Source organism: Excalfactoria chinensis, chromosome 6 (genome assembly GCF_039878825.1).
Source record: "Excalfactoria chinensis isolate bCotChi1 chromosome 6, bCotChi1.hap2, whole genome shotgun sequence".
Taxonomy (NCBI): Eukaryota; Metazoa; Chordata; class Aves; order Galliformes; family Phasianidae; genus Excalfactoria; species Excalfactoria chinensis.
The window spans coordinates 16493168-16509950 of NC_092830.1; the positions used below are offsets into that span (position 1 = coordinate 16493168).

At 38.7% G+C, this 16783-nt stretch overlaps 2 protein-coding genes across 4 annotated transcripts in view; one reads left to right on the top strand and one right to left on the bottom strand.

Annotated features, from left to right (window-relative positions):
• Positions 1 to 1576: 1576 nt before the first annotated feature.
• RPS24 (ribosomal protein S24) lies at positions 1577 to 7388 on the bottom strand. 2 transcript variants are annotated; one of them, XM_072339525.1, is made up of 7 exons: positions 7086 to 7388; positions 5953 to 6018; positions 5401 to 5610; positions 4800 to 4910; positions 3911 to 3928; positions 2638 to 2673; positions 1577 to 1668 (listed from the first exon to the last, which is right to left on the bottom strand). In XM_072339525.1, the coding sequence occupies exons 1-5, from the start codon at positions 7086 to 7088 to the stop codon at positions 3923 to 3925; spliced, it is 396 nt and encodes a 131-aa protein (XP_072195626.1). In that variant the 5' UTR covers positions 7089 to 7388; the 3' UTR covers positions 1577 to 1668; positions 2638 to 2673; positions 3911 to 3922. The 2 variants fall into 2 exon arrangements, with proteins under 2 accessions (XP_072195626.1, XP_072195627.1); XM_072339526.1 differs by lacking the exon at positions 3911 to 3928.
• POLR3A (RNA polymerase III subunit A) overlaps positions 7174 to 16783 on the top strand; it is a 32588-nt gene continuing 22978 nt past the window's right edge. The window contains exons 1-14 of one of the 2 annotated variants that reach the window (XM_072339523.1): positions 7174 to 7323; positions 7474 to 7558; positions 7695 to 7830; positions 8802 to 8939; positions 9522 to 9693; positions 10522 to 10676; positions 11060 to 11299; positions 12544 to 12706; positions 12841 to 12977; positions 13485 to 13588; positions 14285 to 14426; positions 14917 to 15057; positions 16004 to 16073; positions 16648 to 16775. In XM_072339523.1, coding sequence (XP_072195624.1) covers positions 7515 to 7558; positions 7695 to 7830; positions 8802 to 8939; positions 9522 to 9693; positions 10522 to 10676; positions 11060 to 11299; positions 12544 to 12706; positions 12841 to 12977; positions 13485 to 13588; positions 14285 to 14426; positions 14917 to 15057; positions 16004 to 16073; positions 16648 to 16775 — 1770 coding nt within the window. In that variant the 5' untranslated portion in view covers positions 7174 to 7323; positions 7474 to 7514. Of the gene's footprint in view, positions 7324 to 7439; positions 7559 to 7694; positions 7831 to 8801; positions 8940 to 9521; positions 9694 to 10521; positions 10677 to 11059; positions 11300 to 12543; positions 12707 to 12840; positions 12978 to 13484; positions 13589 to 14284; positions 14427 to 14916; positions 15058 to 16003; positions 16074 to 16647; positions 16776 to 16783 lie in introns of those variants that run through there. The other variant, XM_072339524.1, reaches the window with a different exon arrangement.

Consider the following 16783-nt stretch of genomic DNA (forward strand, 5'->3'; position numbering starts at 1 on the left):
GCACAGTACCAGGCAATTACACAGCCTACTTTAAACCATTTGCTTTGAAATCCTACTGTATCAAGTGAACCTGTAATGAAAAGCACTTCAAATATTACAATATTGAGGAGGGAACCTTCAATTTTAAAACTAAATTGTGCTTCAGGAAGCACATGCCCTTTAAAACAGTATTTTTAAGGCATCAAGACTGCAAAACATACCTCTGTGCCAGTGTTTGTTCAGATTGTTGATTGCTTAAAACTAAGGTAAGGAAGATTCTGAGAGCAACTTAAATTTGAACATTACAATACAGCTTTGAAGTAATCAACATTTTTGAAAATTGCATGGTCTTGACTGAAAGTAAATTTCCATTCAGTTAAAAACAAACAGTAGAACCAGTAAATGAGAACTTCACACCCTCAACAGCTACTGTAAATGCTTACGTTCAAAGGAGTTGACCTCTTGGGCAGGACAATTCTGCTTCATCACAGCTTTCTATTTTTTTTTAAATGAAAAACTGTTATAGAAGTCTTCCTTATATTTGTATCATTGCGTTCACACCACCCCCTAGTGAGTACTTAATTATATTTAACATGGCTTCTTCAGTTTCAAACAGGGAAGGAGAAGGGCTATTCCAGTCAGTTCCTTCAAAAGAGATTTAGGCTTAACTCTACCCCTTATGTGAATAATGCTTGCCACATATCCTTGACAATCCACTTGCAAGTCAGAAATTTACTGTCACTTGCTTAAAACACTCCAATGGACTGGAAAGTTCACCATATATATACACTATGTAGCAACACATCTCATTTTTAATAAGCTTCCAACAACTCAGATTTTAATTTGCATGTACCTTTTGGAAGAACTCCTAAAAACAATCCCACTAGCTCCACAAAAAGTACTAGTACAGATTGTCTACCTATCAGATCTCATAGAGAATTTACTGGAACATTGGTATCCTCTTCCAATCAGTGCCTCAAGGATTGCTTCCCCTCCTTGGCCTCCAAACAAGATATATCTCACATACGTTACAATCTTCTACCTCAGAACATGAGGTATAATAAAAAAAAACTGCACTCAAAGATTGGATTAGACGCTTCTTAAATTACTCCTTTAACACTACCAGATGAGAAATTAAAGGTGCTCTTCACAGTTCACAGAGCAGAGTTGCCCAGTCTGCCCTGAAAAACTAGAAACAAAAAAACTAGTTGTACTAGACTCTTGTATTAGCTAAAACCTCAACTGTGACAATACTCAGCTCTGAATCTCTGATGAAATGAGTTTTTCTTCCTTCCACTCCTGCACAAGTAGAGTATATATAGGTCAAACAAGTATATTTTGAAAGGGTTCTTGAAACCAGACCAAACACAAGAGGGGAATCATGCCTACCTCCTCTGAATAAATACCACCTGCTTCAAACTCTGTTAAAACCATTCACCATAGAAAGCTCTGATTCATACTTCATATTGACACTCAAAACAAAAGATGTTTAATTACGAAAAGATTTTAATACAGTGCAAATAGCACATCAACACTGAAGTTCTCAAGCTTTACAAAATCTTAACTATTAAATCAAAACTAAAAAGACAAACCAGGATTTGTCTGACATAGTTTATTTAATGTTAAAGCCATATGAGGGGCTTCTTTCCAAAATAGTTCTTCCCATACTTCCTGATGGAATTATGTAGCCTGTAAAGAAAAGAGAAAAGATCATTTCCAGAAGATTACAACAGATTTTGTACTCACTTTTATGGGGCCTTAACTTCTTTCCAAATACAGCTCCCCTTAGAACAACATAAGGTTCAATGCTTCAGAGTACAGTCATGGGAATGAGCCTAGTTAACATTTCTCTAGAGAAGTTCAGCAATCTAGAACTGCTTTGCAAGTCTCCTGCTACAGACATTATATTCTTTGTATCAGATCCCAGACAGTTACTTAAATGAGCCATGTATCATCTGATCTAAGACCACACTTAGTTCTGCAATGGTTACTGCCCATAGCACAAACCTTTTTACTTGTTCCTGCAGCAAAGACAAAAACAAAGTCTGGCATTTGTCTGAAGTACTATCAAGCATCTACACAAGTATCAGTAAGATGACAATTGTTCCCAAAACTGAAGTTATACCAATCCAAATCAATTCAGAAAATACAAAGCTACCATATCCTCATCATACTTTTTTTTACTGCAAAAAAAAAAAAAAAAACAACAACCCAAAACCTTCAAATAATAGTGTGCCCCCAGTGGCGCAGTGGTTTAAGCTGCTGCCTGCGGCACTGGAGGGCCCGGGTTCGAATCCCCCCTGTGGTGCAGGGGTAGAAGTGCCACTTTGCTACACAGAGGGCTTGAAACCCGGGAGTTGGACTAGATGATCTCTAAGGTCCCTTCCAACTCGCACGATACTATGATACTATGATGAAATAAGTAATACAGTTCCATTTACAGTAAATCAGAACCTTATTATGATCCATTAACCGTGCAAGTTCAAGAAACAAACAGTCAACTCAGTAGTAAGCAGAAGAGCAATCTGTAAACATTTTAGCCTTCCTTATACTGGTATAGAACATCATGCAAATACCAGCCTTCACATGAACCAACATTAAACAGTATAACTACAGGCTACCTAATGTCTGCTTTTACAAAGTACCCCCCAGTCATACCTGTAATTCTTTTTCCATCTGAAGTACATCCAGTTACTGGAAAAAAAAAAAAAAGAGAATAGGTGTATTAATGTTCTGCTAGTGTAGATGATATAGACTTGAAAACAAAATTTCCAATTACTGGAATTACATGTGATAGGAAAACCTTTGAATTTTGATTACAGTAAAGGCTAAAGACTTGGATTTCATGCATTCCCTCAAGCTTAAAATGGAATCTAACAATAGCTGTACAGTGCTCAGGGAACTCTCAGGATGCAATTATATATTCACTTATAGCTAAAGGCTACAAACAATGGTCTTAAGTGCTTATCTGTACACATTACTGTTTTATGCATTTAAAAACACATCTGTTAAAAATCCACATGCCAAAAGCTGTCAAAATGACTTAACATTAGAAGGCATGGGGTTTTACTCTTAAAAATGACAGACTTTTCTATAAGGTCTAATCAAGTGCCTAAACACTCCGAGATCAACCATTCTCAGAAAATGCACAGGTAGACACTAAAATAAATTTCATGATTCCTATTAAAAATGCAGATGGCTGTGAATAAGGATGTTATGGCACAAAATTATGTACAAGCATGCATTTTACAAGACAAAGCTTTAATGCATTGTATCACAGAAAAGAACTGCAGAATACACTCCTGCAACTATTCCCAGGATAAAAGCATGCTAATTCATTTGTCCTTAGTTTTTAACACATGGACACAAGGATCAACAAAGATGGTGAACAAGATCTTTACTATGCATATCCAAATTCTAAGATAACTTTCAAGGACACCAAAAAACCCTTAAAACAAAATGCAGTCCCTTACTACCAAGAAGGCACACTAGTTTAACAAGTATTTGATAAAGATGCCACATTTGCTGCATAATTCTCACAGCACACATCCCTACTCCTGATCCCAAAAATGCTCAGATGGCTCAACTTCACTAAGCTATGATGCAATTTACATTTGCATAAAGATTCACAAGTACTTTTGTCTTAAGGTTAAGTTATACATGCAATTACACTGCACTACTTCAAACCAGAACCGCAGTGTTTTGAACAAATCTATCAAGAGCAATGAGTTGTCCTTCTTCTCACTGGAAACTCCATATTTTCCATGTCACTTCACTAGCTCAGAACAAACTTCAGTATGTAATCATCTGAACCCTCATAAGACAGAAGTTTATGGCAAGCATACAACCATGCAAGAGAGTACAGTGCTTCAATCTGAAAAAGTGTTTCAGTGATGTATAATTCAGTCACATCCATGCTCATTTTCAGTACCTGCTAGATACTTCATTTCTGATGGAGAATCCCAAGAAAGTAGGAAAAAAAGCAGAAGTGAAGATTACTGAAGTTCAAGATGTTAAAAGTAATTTAACAGTTACAGATCTATGCAACAAACCCAACACCATCTCCTATTAAGATGCAGTTGCAAAGCCCACTTTGGAGCACAAACCCACTCAGTGCTTTCTGAAGTGCAAAAGGCTGCTGAGCAAAGTGATCATCTTCACACCAAGTTTTCTCCTCAGTTTTGATGATTATGCTTCATCATAAGGGAACTCAGTCTCTCCTCAAGCTGCATGCTTTCTAAATTTGAACTGAGTTGCAGCCCACAGCATAGAAAGCTCCCAGCAGCAAAAAAAACAAACAAACAACCCAACCCAGTCATTAATCAGTCCCTTAGAAGCAATATAAAGCATCAATATAAAGCATCTATTGTTTCTTATTTCTACTACTTAGTCTTCACCACCTATAACACTACTAATCCTGAACATTTAAAAGAACACTAACTTATTCTGTTAAGTGTTAGGTTTTTAGGTAGTCTGAGTAACTAGCATTAGGCAGACTATTTCATTTTTACATAGCATGACTGAGTTATGAGATTAGAGCACTAGGTTTAAAAAAGCTTAACTTTAGTTCAAGTGACATGTAAGAAACAATCATTTAAGAAGCACTGCCTCCTGTTTTATCAGCTAAGCTGCAGCAGTGAGGAGCAAAACTAAGCTACTGAGCTAATGAGAAGCTATACATGACCACACAGATTACCTTCTGTTATCCAGTAGAACAGTAAAAGAAATGGAAGAAAGACAAGGTTATTCTGTTGAATAACTTTTTCTCAACATTTCAAAAACAATATGCCAACTCTGGCCTACAGATAATCTCATCATACCTTCTTGCCAGCACCAACATTTGCCTTAGCTGTACCCCTGACTTTCTTCATTCTGTTCTTACGTTCCTTCCGCTGTTTCCTAGAAGTCTTCTTCTTCTCATACAAACCATGCTATTAAAAAAAACAAAGCTGTATTTATTATCTGTTCAGTGGTAGTAACCTCCAAAGTTCCCATTCTATGAATTAATTTAGTATTTCTGGATTTTTCTCAAGTACTGTTTCAATGAAATAACAGCTAAACAGCAAGACAACTTCATTGATGATAAAATAGAGGAAACATTAAGATCTTGCATGGATCAGCCCCATTTTTATCAATGATTAAGGAATCCTTCTTTGCAGAACATCACAAGTAACATTAGTTTCGCTATCCCAACTCTACCTATAGTACATTATACCAGAAGTAATCTATTTTTCAGACAAAATAGCTAATCCATGCTATGTTAAGACCTATTACATAATACTAAATTCCCTATACACACACAGCAATATCCCCAGAAGACTACAGGTATGTTTGTTGGGTTTTTTTGTACAAGAAAACCAACTGCTAACACTTGAAAGCCATCCTAATTGTTTCCTATTCACTGCAGAACAAATAACCTACCCTGGCAAGCCTGTGTTTTGGTTCATTTTTCTTTGCATAGTCCAAAGAATCATAGATCATGCCAAAGCCTGTTGTCTTGCCACCACCGAAGTGAGTTCTGAAGCCAAATACAAATATTACATCAGGGGTTGTCTTGTACATTTTCGCCAGCTTTTCCCTGATTTCTGTTTTGGGGACCGTGGCCTTCCCAGGATGAAGAACATCAATCACCTAAAAAAAATATTTTTTAAAGTCATATAAAAGCCAAAGGCAGTCAACACCCAATAAAACAACTAGACTCCCAACCCAAACTCATCTGAGCAATACAAAGTACTATTAATCTAATCCAGATGTGTTTTTAACAGTTTCCTGTTTCAAATGACAGGTTAGCTTGCTATCCCATCACAAAGATTTACCTTCAGCATACAGAAATGTGTTTAAACCTCTACACACCTTACAACATTAACACTTCTAAGGCCTCTTGCTTATCTTAATTTAAAATACGTGCAGTCAAGAGCCAATAAGCAACTGATAACATATAATAATAATAAACATACTCAGTATTTTTCTTACCATCTGCTTACGCTGAAGCAGTCTGTTCGTCATGAACTTCCTAGTTCTTATGGTCACTGTGTCATTCTGCAAAACAGAGTACACAGAAGTGATACAAAAACATAGTTTACAAACACCACTGCAGTCAGCACTCCACTTGAAGTTGCACTTGCAACTTAACACACTTGTCTCATACTATAGGATGTACGCTAGAAAGCTAAAGTACACTGAAGAACAGCCACTCCCAGCCCATGAGCCAAACAGCAGCATATATATCCCCTTTATTTTAACACGCTGAAATAATTTTGTTAAGACTCACAGATTACAAAAAGAAAGATCTAACAGACTCACAGTATTATTTGGGTTGGAAGGGACCTCAAGAGATCACTGAGTCCAACTACCTGTGAAAGCAGGTTCCCTACAGCAAGTCACTCAGGTAGGCTTCCAGATAGGTCTTGATATCTCAACATGGATATTCCACAACCCCTCTGAGCAGCCTGTTACATTGCCCCACCAGCATGATAATAAAGGAGCACCTGCTTACGTTAGTACAGAATTTTTTACATTTCAGTTGCTGCCTGTTATTTCTTGTTGTACTGCTATTTATCACTGAAAATAATCAGTGCCCCCCCAGCTGGTGCCCCACGTATAGGTATCTATAAACAGTAATGCATTCCCCTCTCAGCCTGCTCTTTTCCAGAAACAGCCTCAAGTCTCCCAGCCTTTCCCCATACAGTAAACACTCCAGGCCTTTAGTAACCTCTGCCCACAAGACAAGGGTCCTTACGAAAGCTACACATTTCATCCTGATGGGGCTTTACAGACAGGAAGAACCAAAGAAGCCACAAGTATGACCGACAGCACTCCACTTAGAACGCAGAGACACATTATTTTGATATCTCAGTACCACCTGCACCTAAGGCCGCTCCTTCTAGCGGCAACAGCAAGGCAGCCCAGCAGGCCCAACACGCCCAGCCTCCCTCCTTACAACTCTCAGCAGGCATCAGCACTGTCCCCTACCCGCTCCCCGCCATACCCGCGCAGACCCCTGCGGGCAGGTCAGCCCAACAGGGCGCAGCCCCTCAGGGGGCTCTCAAAGCACGGATGGCGGCACACCAGGACGGATACCGCAATGCCAATAACCCCACACTCACCATCTTGTCGGCACTCTCCCTGCCAGCGAGCGAGAAAAGGAAGTGGCGCTGCGGAGCAGCCAATCATAAGGCGGCGCAGGGGACCTTCAGCCGGGGCGGGGTCATGAGCGAGCCTGGCTTTTCCGGTGCCGGACCAGGGTGGAAAGTGCGCGACTGTATTGATAGTATTTCGTGTGGAGGTTCTATAGCTAAAAAGGCTGCCTCAGTAGGTTCACGCTGTGATCTGGTTTTGCTGCTGGTAAGGGAGACTGGGGAATATGGGACTGGTGCGGAGCGTTGGAGCCCGCACCCGCGGGAGGCCGTGCTCTCTCTCCAGCAGGGGGTGTTGCAGGAGGGCGCTGCGTCGCTCTCTCCATCCTGCTTCTACTGATCTATGGTAATCGTTTAGGTGCCGCTGCCGCCGCATGCAGTCTCCGTGCCGCCGGCGCCATGGTGAAGGAGCAGTTCCGCGAGAGCGATGTGGCCAAGAAAATGTGAGCGGAACCGTGGCGCGGGAGGCAACTGAGACCGGGTGGCTGGAGGGGCCATTGGGAAGAGCGGTGGTGTGGGCGGGGGGCCTCGTGTGCGCAGTCAGCCCTGGGTGACCCTGTGTGAACTCTCGCCTTCCAGAAGCCACATCTGCTTCGGGATGAAATCCCCAGAGGAGATGCGGCAGCAGGCCCACATCCAGGTGGTCAGCAAGAATCTGTACAGCCAGGACAACAACCACGCCCCGCTGCAGTACGGCGTGCTCGACCACCGCATGGTGAGGAGCCTCGGTTTTCTATAACGTCCCTTTTGGGAATGGCTTGCAATGGTTACAAGTGAGATAACTGAAGTTTACTATTCAAAATATGCGCAAATGCAACTCTACTTAAACAACGTAGGCTGTTAGTTGCAGTGGCACCTGCTTTGGTTGTGCTTTTGGATGGCTCAGCAAGGCACTCTTGGGAGTTAGGAGATGAGTTTTCACTGCCCAATTTTTAGAGATCCAGAGACATTCATCCACAAAACATGGGGCTGTAGGTCCATGAACTGCAGATCAGTTACCACAGTTGCATTACTCAGAGTTGCTGCTGTCAGGAGGTGCTGTGTGAAAAACTTTTCTCCCCCATTACTCTGCTCCTGTGAGACCACATCTGGAATACTGTATCCCATTCTGGGCTTCCCAGTTCGAGAAAGATAGGGAACTAATAGAGAGAACTACAGAAGCATTGAGGGTCTTGGAGCATCCCCCTCCAGAGGAAAGGCTGAGAGACATGGGACTGTTCAGCCTGGAAAAGGAAGCTGAGAGGGGACCTAATCAATACACAGCATTAAGATAAGGGGCAATGGGAACAAACTGCAACACAGGAGGTTCCATACAAATATGTAAAATAAATTCTTTACTGTATGAGTGACAGTTCCCTGAAACAAGCTGCTCAGAGAGGTTGTGGAGTCTCCTCTGGAAATATTCAAGATCTGTCTGGACAACTGCCTACGAAACCTGCTATAGAAAACCTGCTTTAGCAGGGAGTTGGACTCAGTGATGTCCAGAGATTCCTTTCAACCCCTGTGATTCTATGATATGTATTTCATGTAGTGCTACTGACATGTTTCTATTGCTGGGAATAAATAGTTAGGGCTGTGGGTCTGCTGTCAAGTTAGTTGCTATTGTAAGGGCTGTTCTGTCTTTCACATGTTTAGCTGATTACAGCTAAAGCTTTATTCTGTGTGTGTGTTCCTTTCCCTTCAAAGGGAACAAGTGAAAAAGATCGTCCCTGTGAAACCTGTGGAAAAAATCTGGCTGACTGTTTGGGCCACTATGGATACATTGACTTGGAACTGCCATGTTTTCATGTTGGATACTTCAAAGCTGTAATTGGCATCTTGCAGGTAAACTTAATTTTCATTTGCCACCAATATCTAGGCTGGAAAAAGGAAATGACCAAATACAAATGAGATACTGAGATGATACAAGAGATGCTGCTTGAAAAACAGTGGTTCAGAGAACAAGTGTAAGATTGTGTTAAATATTTTATGCGTTTGTTTTGAAAATAAGGGTGTTTAAGTATCAATTCTAGTAATGTAAATCCAACAATGTTATTCTTTGTGATTTCAAACTGATTAGAATCAAATTGTAGAATCATTAATCTGAAACCTTTCTGTATTTGTTTGAAGTAAATATGTACAATATAACTTGCCTTTTTGGCCATTCCAGTGTATCACAACTGTTTGCTTTGTATGGATTTTTGCGGTCCCACAGCACTTAAGCAAGGATTTTTTTTTTTCTGTATTTTTTCCCCATGTACTCAGGGTTGTTGTTGTTGTTATGATATATTAATTCATCTTTCATCCAAGTCTGCAGTATTTTGTTAAAAAAAATCATGCATACTAGTGAAGAGCTTAAGGTTGTGGTAGAAGTTGCAACTCTGCATGTTTGTATTAAACGACTGTACTTATGTGTTCACGTTAAAGATGATCTGCAAAACCTGTTGCTGTATCATGCTGTCAGCAGAAGAAAAAAAACAGTTTTTGGATTACTTGAAGCGGCCAGGCCTTACTTATCTCCAGAAGAGAGGGCTGAAAAAGAAGGTGTCTGAAAAGTGTCGGAAGAAAAACACTTGTCCTTACTGTGGTGCCTTTAATGGTGAGCATTTGCATTAGTAGTGATAGTTCTTTACTGTGATGGTTTTTATCCTGTTGGCTGCCATAGGCATCAAAATCTGAAATATCATTGTTCTTTCTACAGTTTATGGATTTTTTCACTTAAGAAACAAGTTGTTGCATTCTTTGTGCCAAGCAAAATCTTACTGATGTCTCACATATGTGGAAGTAGACATTGACTGAGTAACTTATTTACTATTCTGTTCATTGCAATGACCAATACTTAACACTTGAATAAGGTCTGTATCAAAAATGCCAAGTCGTGGCTTGAAGCAGTGATTGAGCACCTGTTGGGAAGGTACAGCCAGAACCCAGGTAAGCTCAGGTGTATGCAACGCAGTTGAATGACTGGAAGGGATGGAGCCAGGATCCACACCTTCCCAGACCTCATTTAAGGGTTGGCGGCAGAGGTAGTAAGTAAATAAGTGTATCTTTCTGGAGTTTTTTTTTTTTTTTTCTGTGTGTGTTTATATATTGTATTTGAGCAAGTTCTCCCCTGTTGCAGCCTGGGGTCTTGCTGGTATACTGTCTTTGCTGCATTTTCCATTGTGTTACAATGGCAAAACAAACAAAAAAGTCCTGTTTAACCATTTATTTTAAATATGGAAAGCTGTTGTTAATGATTGGTACCTTACCTTGGAAGCTTTTATAGACTGTAATTCTGATCTTCATTTTTCTTAATTCCATTAAACTCTTCTTTGTAATGTTAGGTATGCTTGCTGTTCTCTGGGTGGGCGACTTGGTTTTGAAGCAACCTCTTATGTTTTGTTGTTGTTAAGTTTTTCTTTAAAACAACAACGCTTTCTTGCAGGAACTGTGAAGAAGTGTGGTTTGCTGAAAATAATACATGAAAAGTACAAAACCAATAAGAAGGTTGTAGATCCAGTAGTATCCACTTTTCTGCAGTCCTTTGAAACTGCTATAGAACATAACAAGGAAGTAGAACCCTTACTGGGAAGAGCTCAGGTGAGCTTTGTTAGTAGTTACATTTTCTGCTAGTTTTTGTGCATGAAATAAAGCTTTTGAAAGGTTTTCAGTGTAGCAGCTTACTGTGGACCAGTATTTTTAAATACTTACTGTAGTGCCTTTATTATATTGCTTTAAGTAACTATGGAGTATTACTAAAAATGGCATAAGTTAATGCTGATGAACAGAGGCAGAAAGCATAGTGAGCTTAAGAAACTATAAAGGTTGGTTCAGAACTAATAAACTAAAACTTAGTTTTGTGTGCCTTGATAGTGGTTTTCTATTTGTCATTTTTAAATGCTGATTGTTCAATGACTGAGTAAATGAAGGGAGGAACTGTTACATGGTGGCGTGATTTCACCATCCTCTCTTGGATTTTGTAGGAAAACTTGAATCCATTAGTAGTATTGAACCTGTTTAAAAGAATCCCAGCAGAAGATATCCCTCTGCTTCTAATGAACCCAGAAGCAGGTAAGCCTTCGGATTTGATCCTCACCCGACTTCTAGTGCCTCCGCTGTGTATCAGACCCTCTGTTGTGAGTGATTTGAAGTCTGGCACCAATGAAGATGACTTGACAATGAAGCTGACAGAGATCATTTTCCTCAATGATGTAATAAAAAAGGTGAGACATCCGTCAAGCTCTCTGAGACAGTTACTTTCAAAATGTTTAGCACTGACTATAGTAAAGTGGTTTTTGTATGTGTTGCTGCTCCTAGTCTAGCAAACAGTCTGTAATCTACCACTGTGGTGTCTGGTATTTTATTGAAAGAAATGAAGTTACTTCAAGTAGAGCTAGCTCTTTGGCTGCTTGTGATATAGGACCTGCTAAAAACATACTGGATACCTGGGACAAGATTTTTCATTTTAGTTCTGGTCTGTGAAATCTTTTATGTTTGGTTATGGGGTATACGGGAACTGCTGAGTTACGACCTGATTCACTGATTGATCACTTGGGGAAAGGACCTGGTCACTGCTGGGAGCACAGGTGAAGGCAATTCAGCTGTGTGACAATAAGGGTGTAGAGCCTAGATGCACCTCTCTTAGACCCCATTTAAGGGTTGACTGCTGTTGGGGAAGGATCACTTTCTGGAAGTCTCTCCTTGGTGGAACTTACCCCTGTGATCCTGGAATCTTCTGATGAGTAGACAACTATCTTCCCTTATAGCACCTTTCTATTGTGCCTATCTTTCTGTCATATTGATCTGCCCAATTGTCACATGGTTGTTTGTTTTTTCTGTCCCCTTCTCATCACTGTAATTTTTCTGAGCGGTTGCTTACAGTGAAAACATATTTGGTTGTTTTCTTTTGTGTAAATCTTCCTATTTCTTGACCTTTTCTATTTTATATATTAATAAGAAATCAATTCTCAGTTATCAAGCTGAACAGAAATATATCTGATAGTTTACCATTTGTTTAGAGGAACTGTTTTACCAGGCTAATTTTTTTTCAGGGTTTTCAAAGCAGGTTTTTTGTCAGGAAAAACAAAATCAAGTTAGTGAACTCTCTTATGACTGAGGAGTGATTAAGCACTGATCATTTTCCTGATTGTGAAATTACATTATCTTAACTTGAGTGGACTGGAAAAATAAACAATTTAAAGGAATTCACAGTTTGGTGAGCATTTATCAAAAGCTGATGCTAATCAAAAGAAATTACATTTCTTCGTTGTCTTTGTGGAAAATCTTATATTCTAGCAATTTCCTTTTCATTTTTTCGTTTCATGAACTTTTTCATTCTAATGAATGTGAGGGTTTTTTGATGTTATTTTCCAAAATAAGAGTTGTGCTTGTTGTGGGAGTTAAAACACTTTACTAAGTTAATTTGTTGCATTGTTTATTTTCTAAAATGCATGGATTTTTCCTTTAGCACAGGATATCGGGAGCCAAAACTCAGATGATTATGGAAGACTGGGACTTCCTTCAATTGCAGTGTGCCCTTTATATCAACAGCGAGCTTTCTGGAATTCCTCTGAATATGGCACCTAAAAAGTGGACTAGAGGCTTTGTCCAGCGGCTTAAGGGAAAGCAAGGTTTGTCTAGGAAGTTGGTATTAGTTAAGTTAGAACTATTTTCTATGCCTTGGAAGATGTTCTAGTGCATTGTCTTAACAGAGAAAGCATTTTGAAATTAACTTCCTCTGAAGGAGTTCTTGTTTGTTTGTTAGGTCGGTTTAGAGGCAATCTGTCTGGAAAGCGAGTGGATTTCTCTGGCAGAACGGTCATTTCCCCTGATCCTAACTTAAGAATAGATGAAGTAGCAGTGCCTATTCATGTTGCTAAAATACTAACTTTTCCTGAAAAGGTAGGTAGCGCAGAACCAGACTTTTTTTCTGCCTTTTTTGTGGGGCTTTTTGGGGGTTGTTTTGTTGTTTGTTTGTTTTTTAACCATATACTAATATAGTTATTACTTACATTCTTGTTCAGAATAAATGTGTTGTTTATCTGCTCAGCATGTGATTTGGTTGCTGCTGGTAAACAAAACTTGCATTATTGAATGTGTACAAGTACTGTGGAGTCATATGGAGTAAGGAATAACAGGCAGACCATGATAGAATGGTTTAGCTTGATGTTTTCAGAGTTTAAATATAGCTTCATGTTTTCACTGATCTATCTGCTTAAGGAGTGATTGTATGTCTTATCTGTAAGTTTACTTCCCAGACTTCTCATGTATTTTCACTGCTCTTGTGCTTTGAATTTTCCTCTTCTTACCTGTTCCCTTTAGTAGCTGAAGGCTGTGAGGGGAATTGTTGGTTAAGCCTGAAATTTGCAAATGTTTCATTTGTTCCTGTTTGAAATCTTTATGCAACAGGTGAACAAAGCAAATATTAATTTTATGAGGAAACTTGTCCGAAATGGTCCTGATGTTCATCCTGGTGCCAACTTCATTCAGCAAAGGCACACACAAATGAAAAGGTATCATGTTTATTTGTAATTACTCACTGTATGTCTCTCCTCATGAGATTGCTCTTATTGCTGTGTGAAGACAGTTATATCTAAAGGGATTGGCATATCTTTTTATTTTTAGCATCTTTCATAGAGGACAGTAGCGAAAAAGAAAGAATTATATGAAAAGGACTTATGTACTAATCCTGAAGAGGTTATGCATAAATATATACTTAAATTCACATATTAACGATAATGAACTGCAATTAGATTGCTTTAGGACACTTTCTATTTGGAGTTGGGGGCTACAATACCATAGATAATATAGAAACTTGAATGAGATTAAGATTTTGGGTCTTACTGGGAGGTGATAAGTGAAAGATGATAATACTGGTTACTTCATGCTGTCTGTTTTCACATACTAAAAAGTAATCGTATCAGTGTGAAACTTCCTATTATCCCTGATACAACTGAAACAATTAGCTTGTCTTTGGTAAGCTTTCTTAGTTTTTGTAGAAAAAACTGGTTTTTACTGACATGACGATTTTGTTACTTAAAATAGCAACTGATCTAATGTTTAGTGATGTAGTCTCTATGTTTTGTCACATAGTCATTGCAGTACAAATACTCCAACATTTAATGGAGAACCTTGTGTTGTGAATGCAGAATTTATTAGAAGTTCTCTTTATATCTGTCTTTTTATGACGTGTTGTCATGTGTTATAAGATTTTTGAAATATGGAAACCGTGAAAAGATGGCACAGGAGCTGAAGTTTGGTGATATTGTGGAACGGCATCTTATAGATGGTGACATTGTCCTGTTTAACCGACAGCCCTCTCTTCATAAGCTGAGCATTATGGCTCACATTGTAAGTACACATTACATCATGTGATTGTTAAGAGGCCTTCATTTGCAGTTATTTATCTCTTACATGTACAGAAATAGCTTTTTTTCTAACTGCAGTTGTGCTTTTTGTGTGAGAATTGATGTGTAGCTGGGCAGTAATATGGTGTAAACTGGCAGACAGTTCTTTTAATAGCTATATTTGACCTCAGAATCTGTTTTGGAGTAAGTGTTTCATTATTGTAGAGTAATTGTGGCCTCTACAAAGCATTCTGTGTACTATGCTTTGTGTAAATACTTCATAATGGAAGTTAGATGTGTTTCTGTAATGTAACCAACAATGCATTCAGTTTCTGTTGTTTCATGGCTGAGCTGAGTCCTGCAGTCAGAAATTTTGATTCTTGTCTGTAATAAACAGAACATATAATTCCTACAAAGAAGCACTTAGACTTAACTGTTAATCTTTCAACATGCTTCACTGCATGCACAGCACTTTTTTTTCTCTTTTTTTGCAGGCTAGAGTAAAACCCCATAGGACATTCAGATTTAATGAATGTGTCTGTACACCATACAATGCAGACTTTGATGGAGATGAGATGAACCTTCACCTTCCTCAGACAGAAGAAGCAAAAGCAGAAGCACTTGTTTTAATGGGGGTATGTATGTAGATCATATTGGTATTGGGACTTTGCTAGTGATGGTTAGGCCATGCCTTGTAATACTTATCTTGCGTGTGAAATCCAAAATCATCATCAGGTTCCGTGAGTATGGATAGTATGCAGCTGTGAAACTCCTTAAAAGCAAAATGCAAAAGGGAACTGAGAATCAATAAGGGCTGTTAGTCTGACAGTAGGCTGGGTGATAATCTAATACACCTACTTTTAGCATTCTTGACAAATTCTGGATTTTTAAGTAAGTATGTGTTAATATGCTTCTGGTTGACTACCATTATCAGTTCCTACCAAAACAGTGTTTGTGCTGAACCAATAGGTACTAGAGAAGACAGATGCGTAGATTTTTATTTGGGGGGGGGGGGGGGGGGAATGGAAAAAAGATAGTAGACAGAGGAATATGGTGATTGCAATCACGTATCTGTAGCATGGAAGTAGATTCAGTAACAATAACTTGAGGATTTTCCAGTACATTGGTTCTTTAGGTTGACTACTTCTGTTGTGCAAAGACAGCTGTTGTTTGTGGCATGTACTGATTTCCTGAGATAATGAGAGATTAAAAAGAAGGCTGCTACAATTAAAATAATAAGTTAAATGTATGATATAGGTTTCTGTTGTCTTGTAAATAGTTCAGGTGAATCTGAGGCAGCCAGATTCTGTATAGGTGGGGTTATGGAGATGAGTAACTGGAGCAGAAAATAGTACGAGCAGGAGCTCCTTACCCTAAACTCAATTTGTTTGCTGTAGGATGTTGTTTGAAGAGGAGTATTTTAGTCTATGTATGTGATACATGTTAAATCATAGTTTTTAATGTGTATTGTGTGGAAGTGATGTATTTTAAAAATATTCCTGAATGAAGAAGGTACCTAAATCTACCTAAATGGAATACAAGTGTCTTGTGGTGTGTAACTTTAATTTCTACTTCATGTAGACCAAAGCAAACTTGGTAACACCAAGGAATGGAGAACCCCTAATTGCTGCTATTCAAGATTTCTTAACAGGTGTGTACGGATAGGAATTATTTCAGAATCTTTTCTTTCCCCAGGAATTTTTCTATATTAACTTGAAAATTCATCTTTTACAAGTAAAAGTGACTGTGTGGGAGCTGGAGTGTTGTTGGTGTTGTTATTAGTAGCTTTTTGTGTTCTGTGGTCTTTTAGGTGTCAAAAGTGAATGTTTGGGATCTTCGTATCTGTTAAGAAGTGTAAATTAATTATGATTATGGTTGAGGGGTTAAGCTTATTAGCCTAAAATTAGTTTTAATCTACAGTAAGTATTTTCAAATTGCCTTATTTCTTCAAGGAAAGTAATGAATATATGGAAGTACCAAGTCAGTGACAAAGCTACTTTTTTTTTTTTTTTGTGTGTGTGTGGCATAGTGTATGAAGTAGAATAGATGTTAGCAATGCACTGGCTTCAATTTCTAGAAATCTAAATGTGATGGAACTAATTATATATGGAAAGCTGTGTAAACCATTGTTATTTTGCACAGTACATAGTGATTTAGTACCAGAAGGAGGTCATTAATACTGAATATTCAATAACCTTTGCATTTAACCACTTTTTACACTTCAGGTGCCTATCTTCTTACACTAAAAGATACATTTTTTGATCGAGCAAAAGCCTGTCAAATCATTGCTTCTATTCTGGTTGGCAAGGATGAAAAAATTAAAGTTCGTCTTCCTCCCCCAGCAATTCTGAAGGTGTGTCA

Bases quoted from the DNA above. Each gene is read 5' to 3' on its own strand.
- RPS24 (XM_072339525.1), bottom strand. The intron at 5,611-5,952 runs GTAAGAAAAATA...TATTTTTTTTAG, and splicing joins TGCTTCAGCGTAAGCAGATG to GTGATTGATGTTCTTCATCC. The intron at 4,911-5,400 runs GTAGGTTATTTG...TTTTTTTAATAG, and splicing joins CAAAACACAGGCTTGCCAGG to CATGGTTTGTATGAGAAGAA.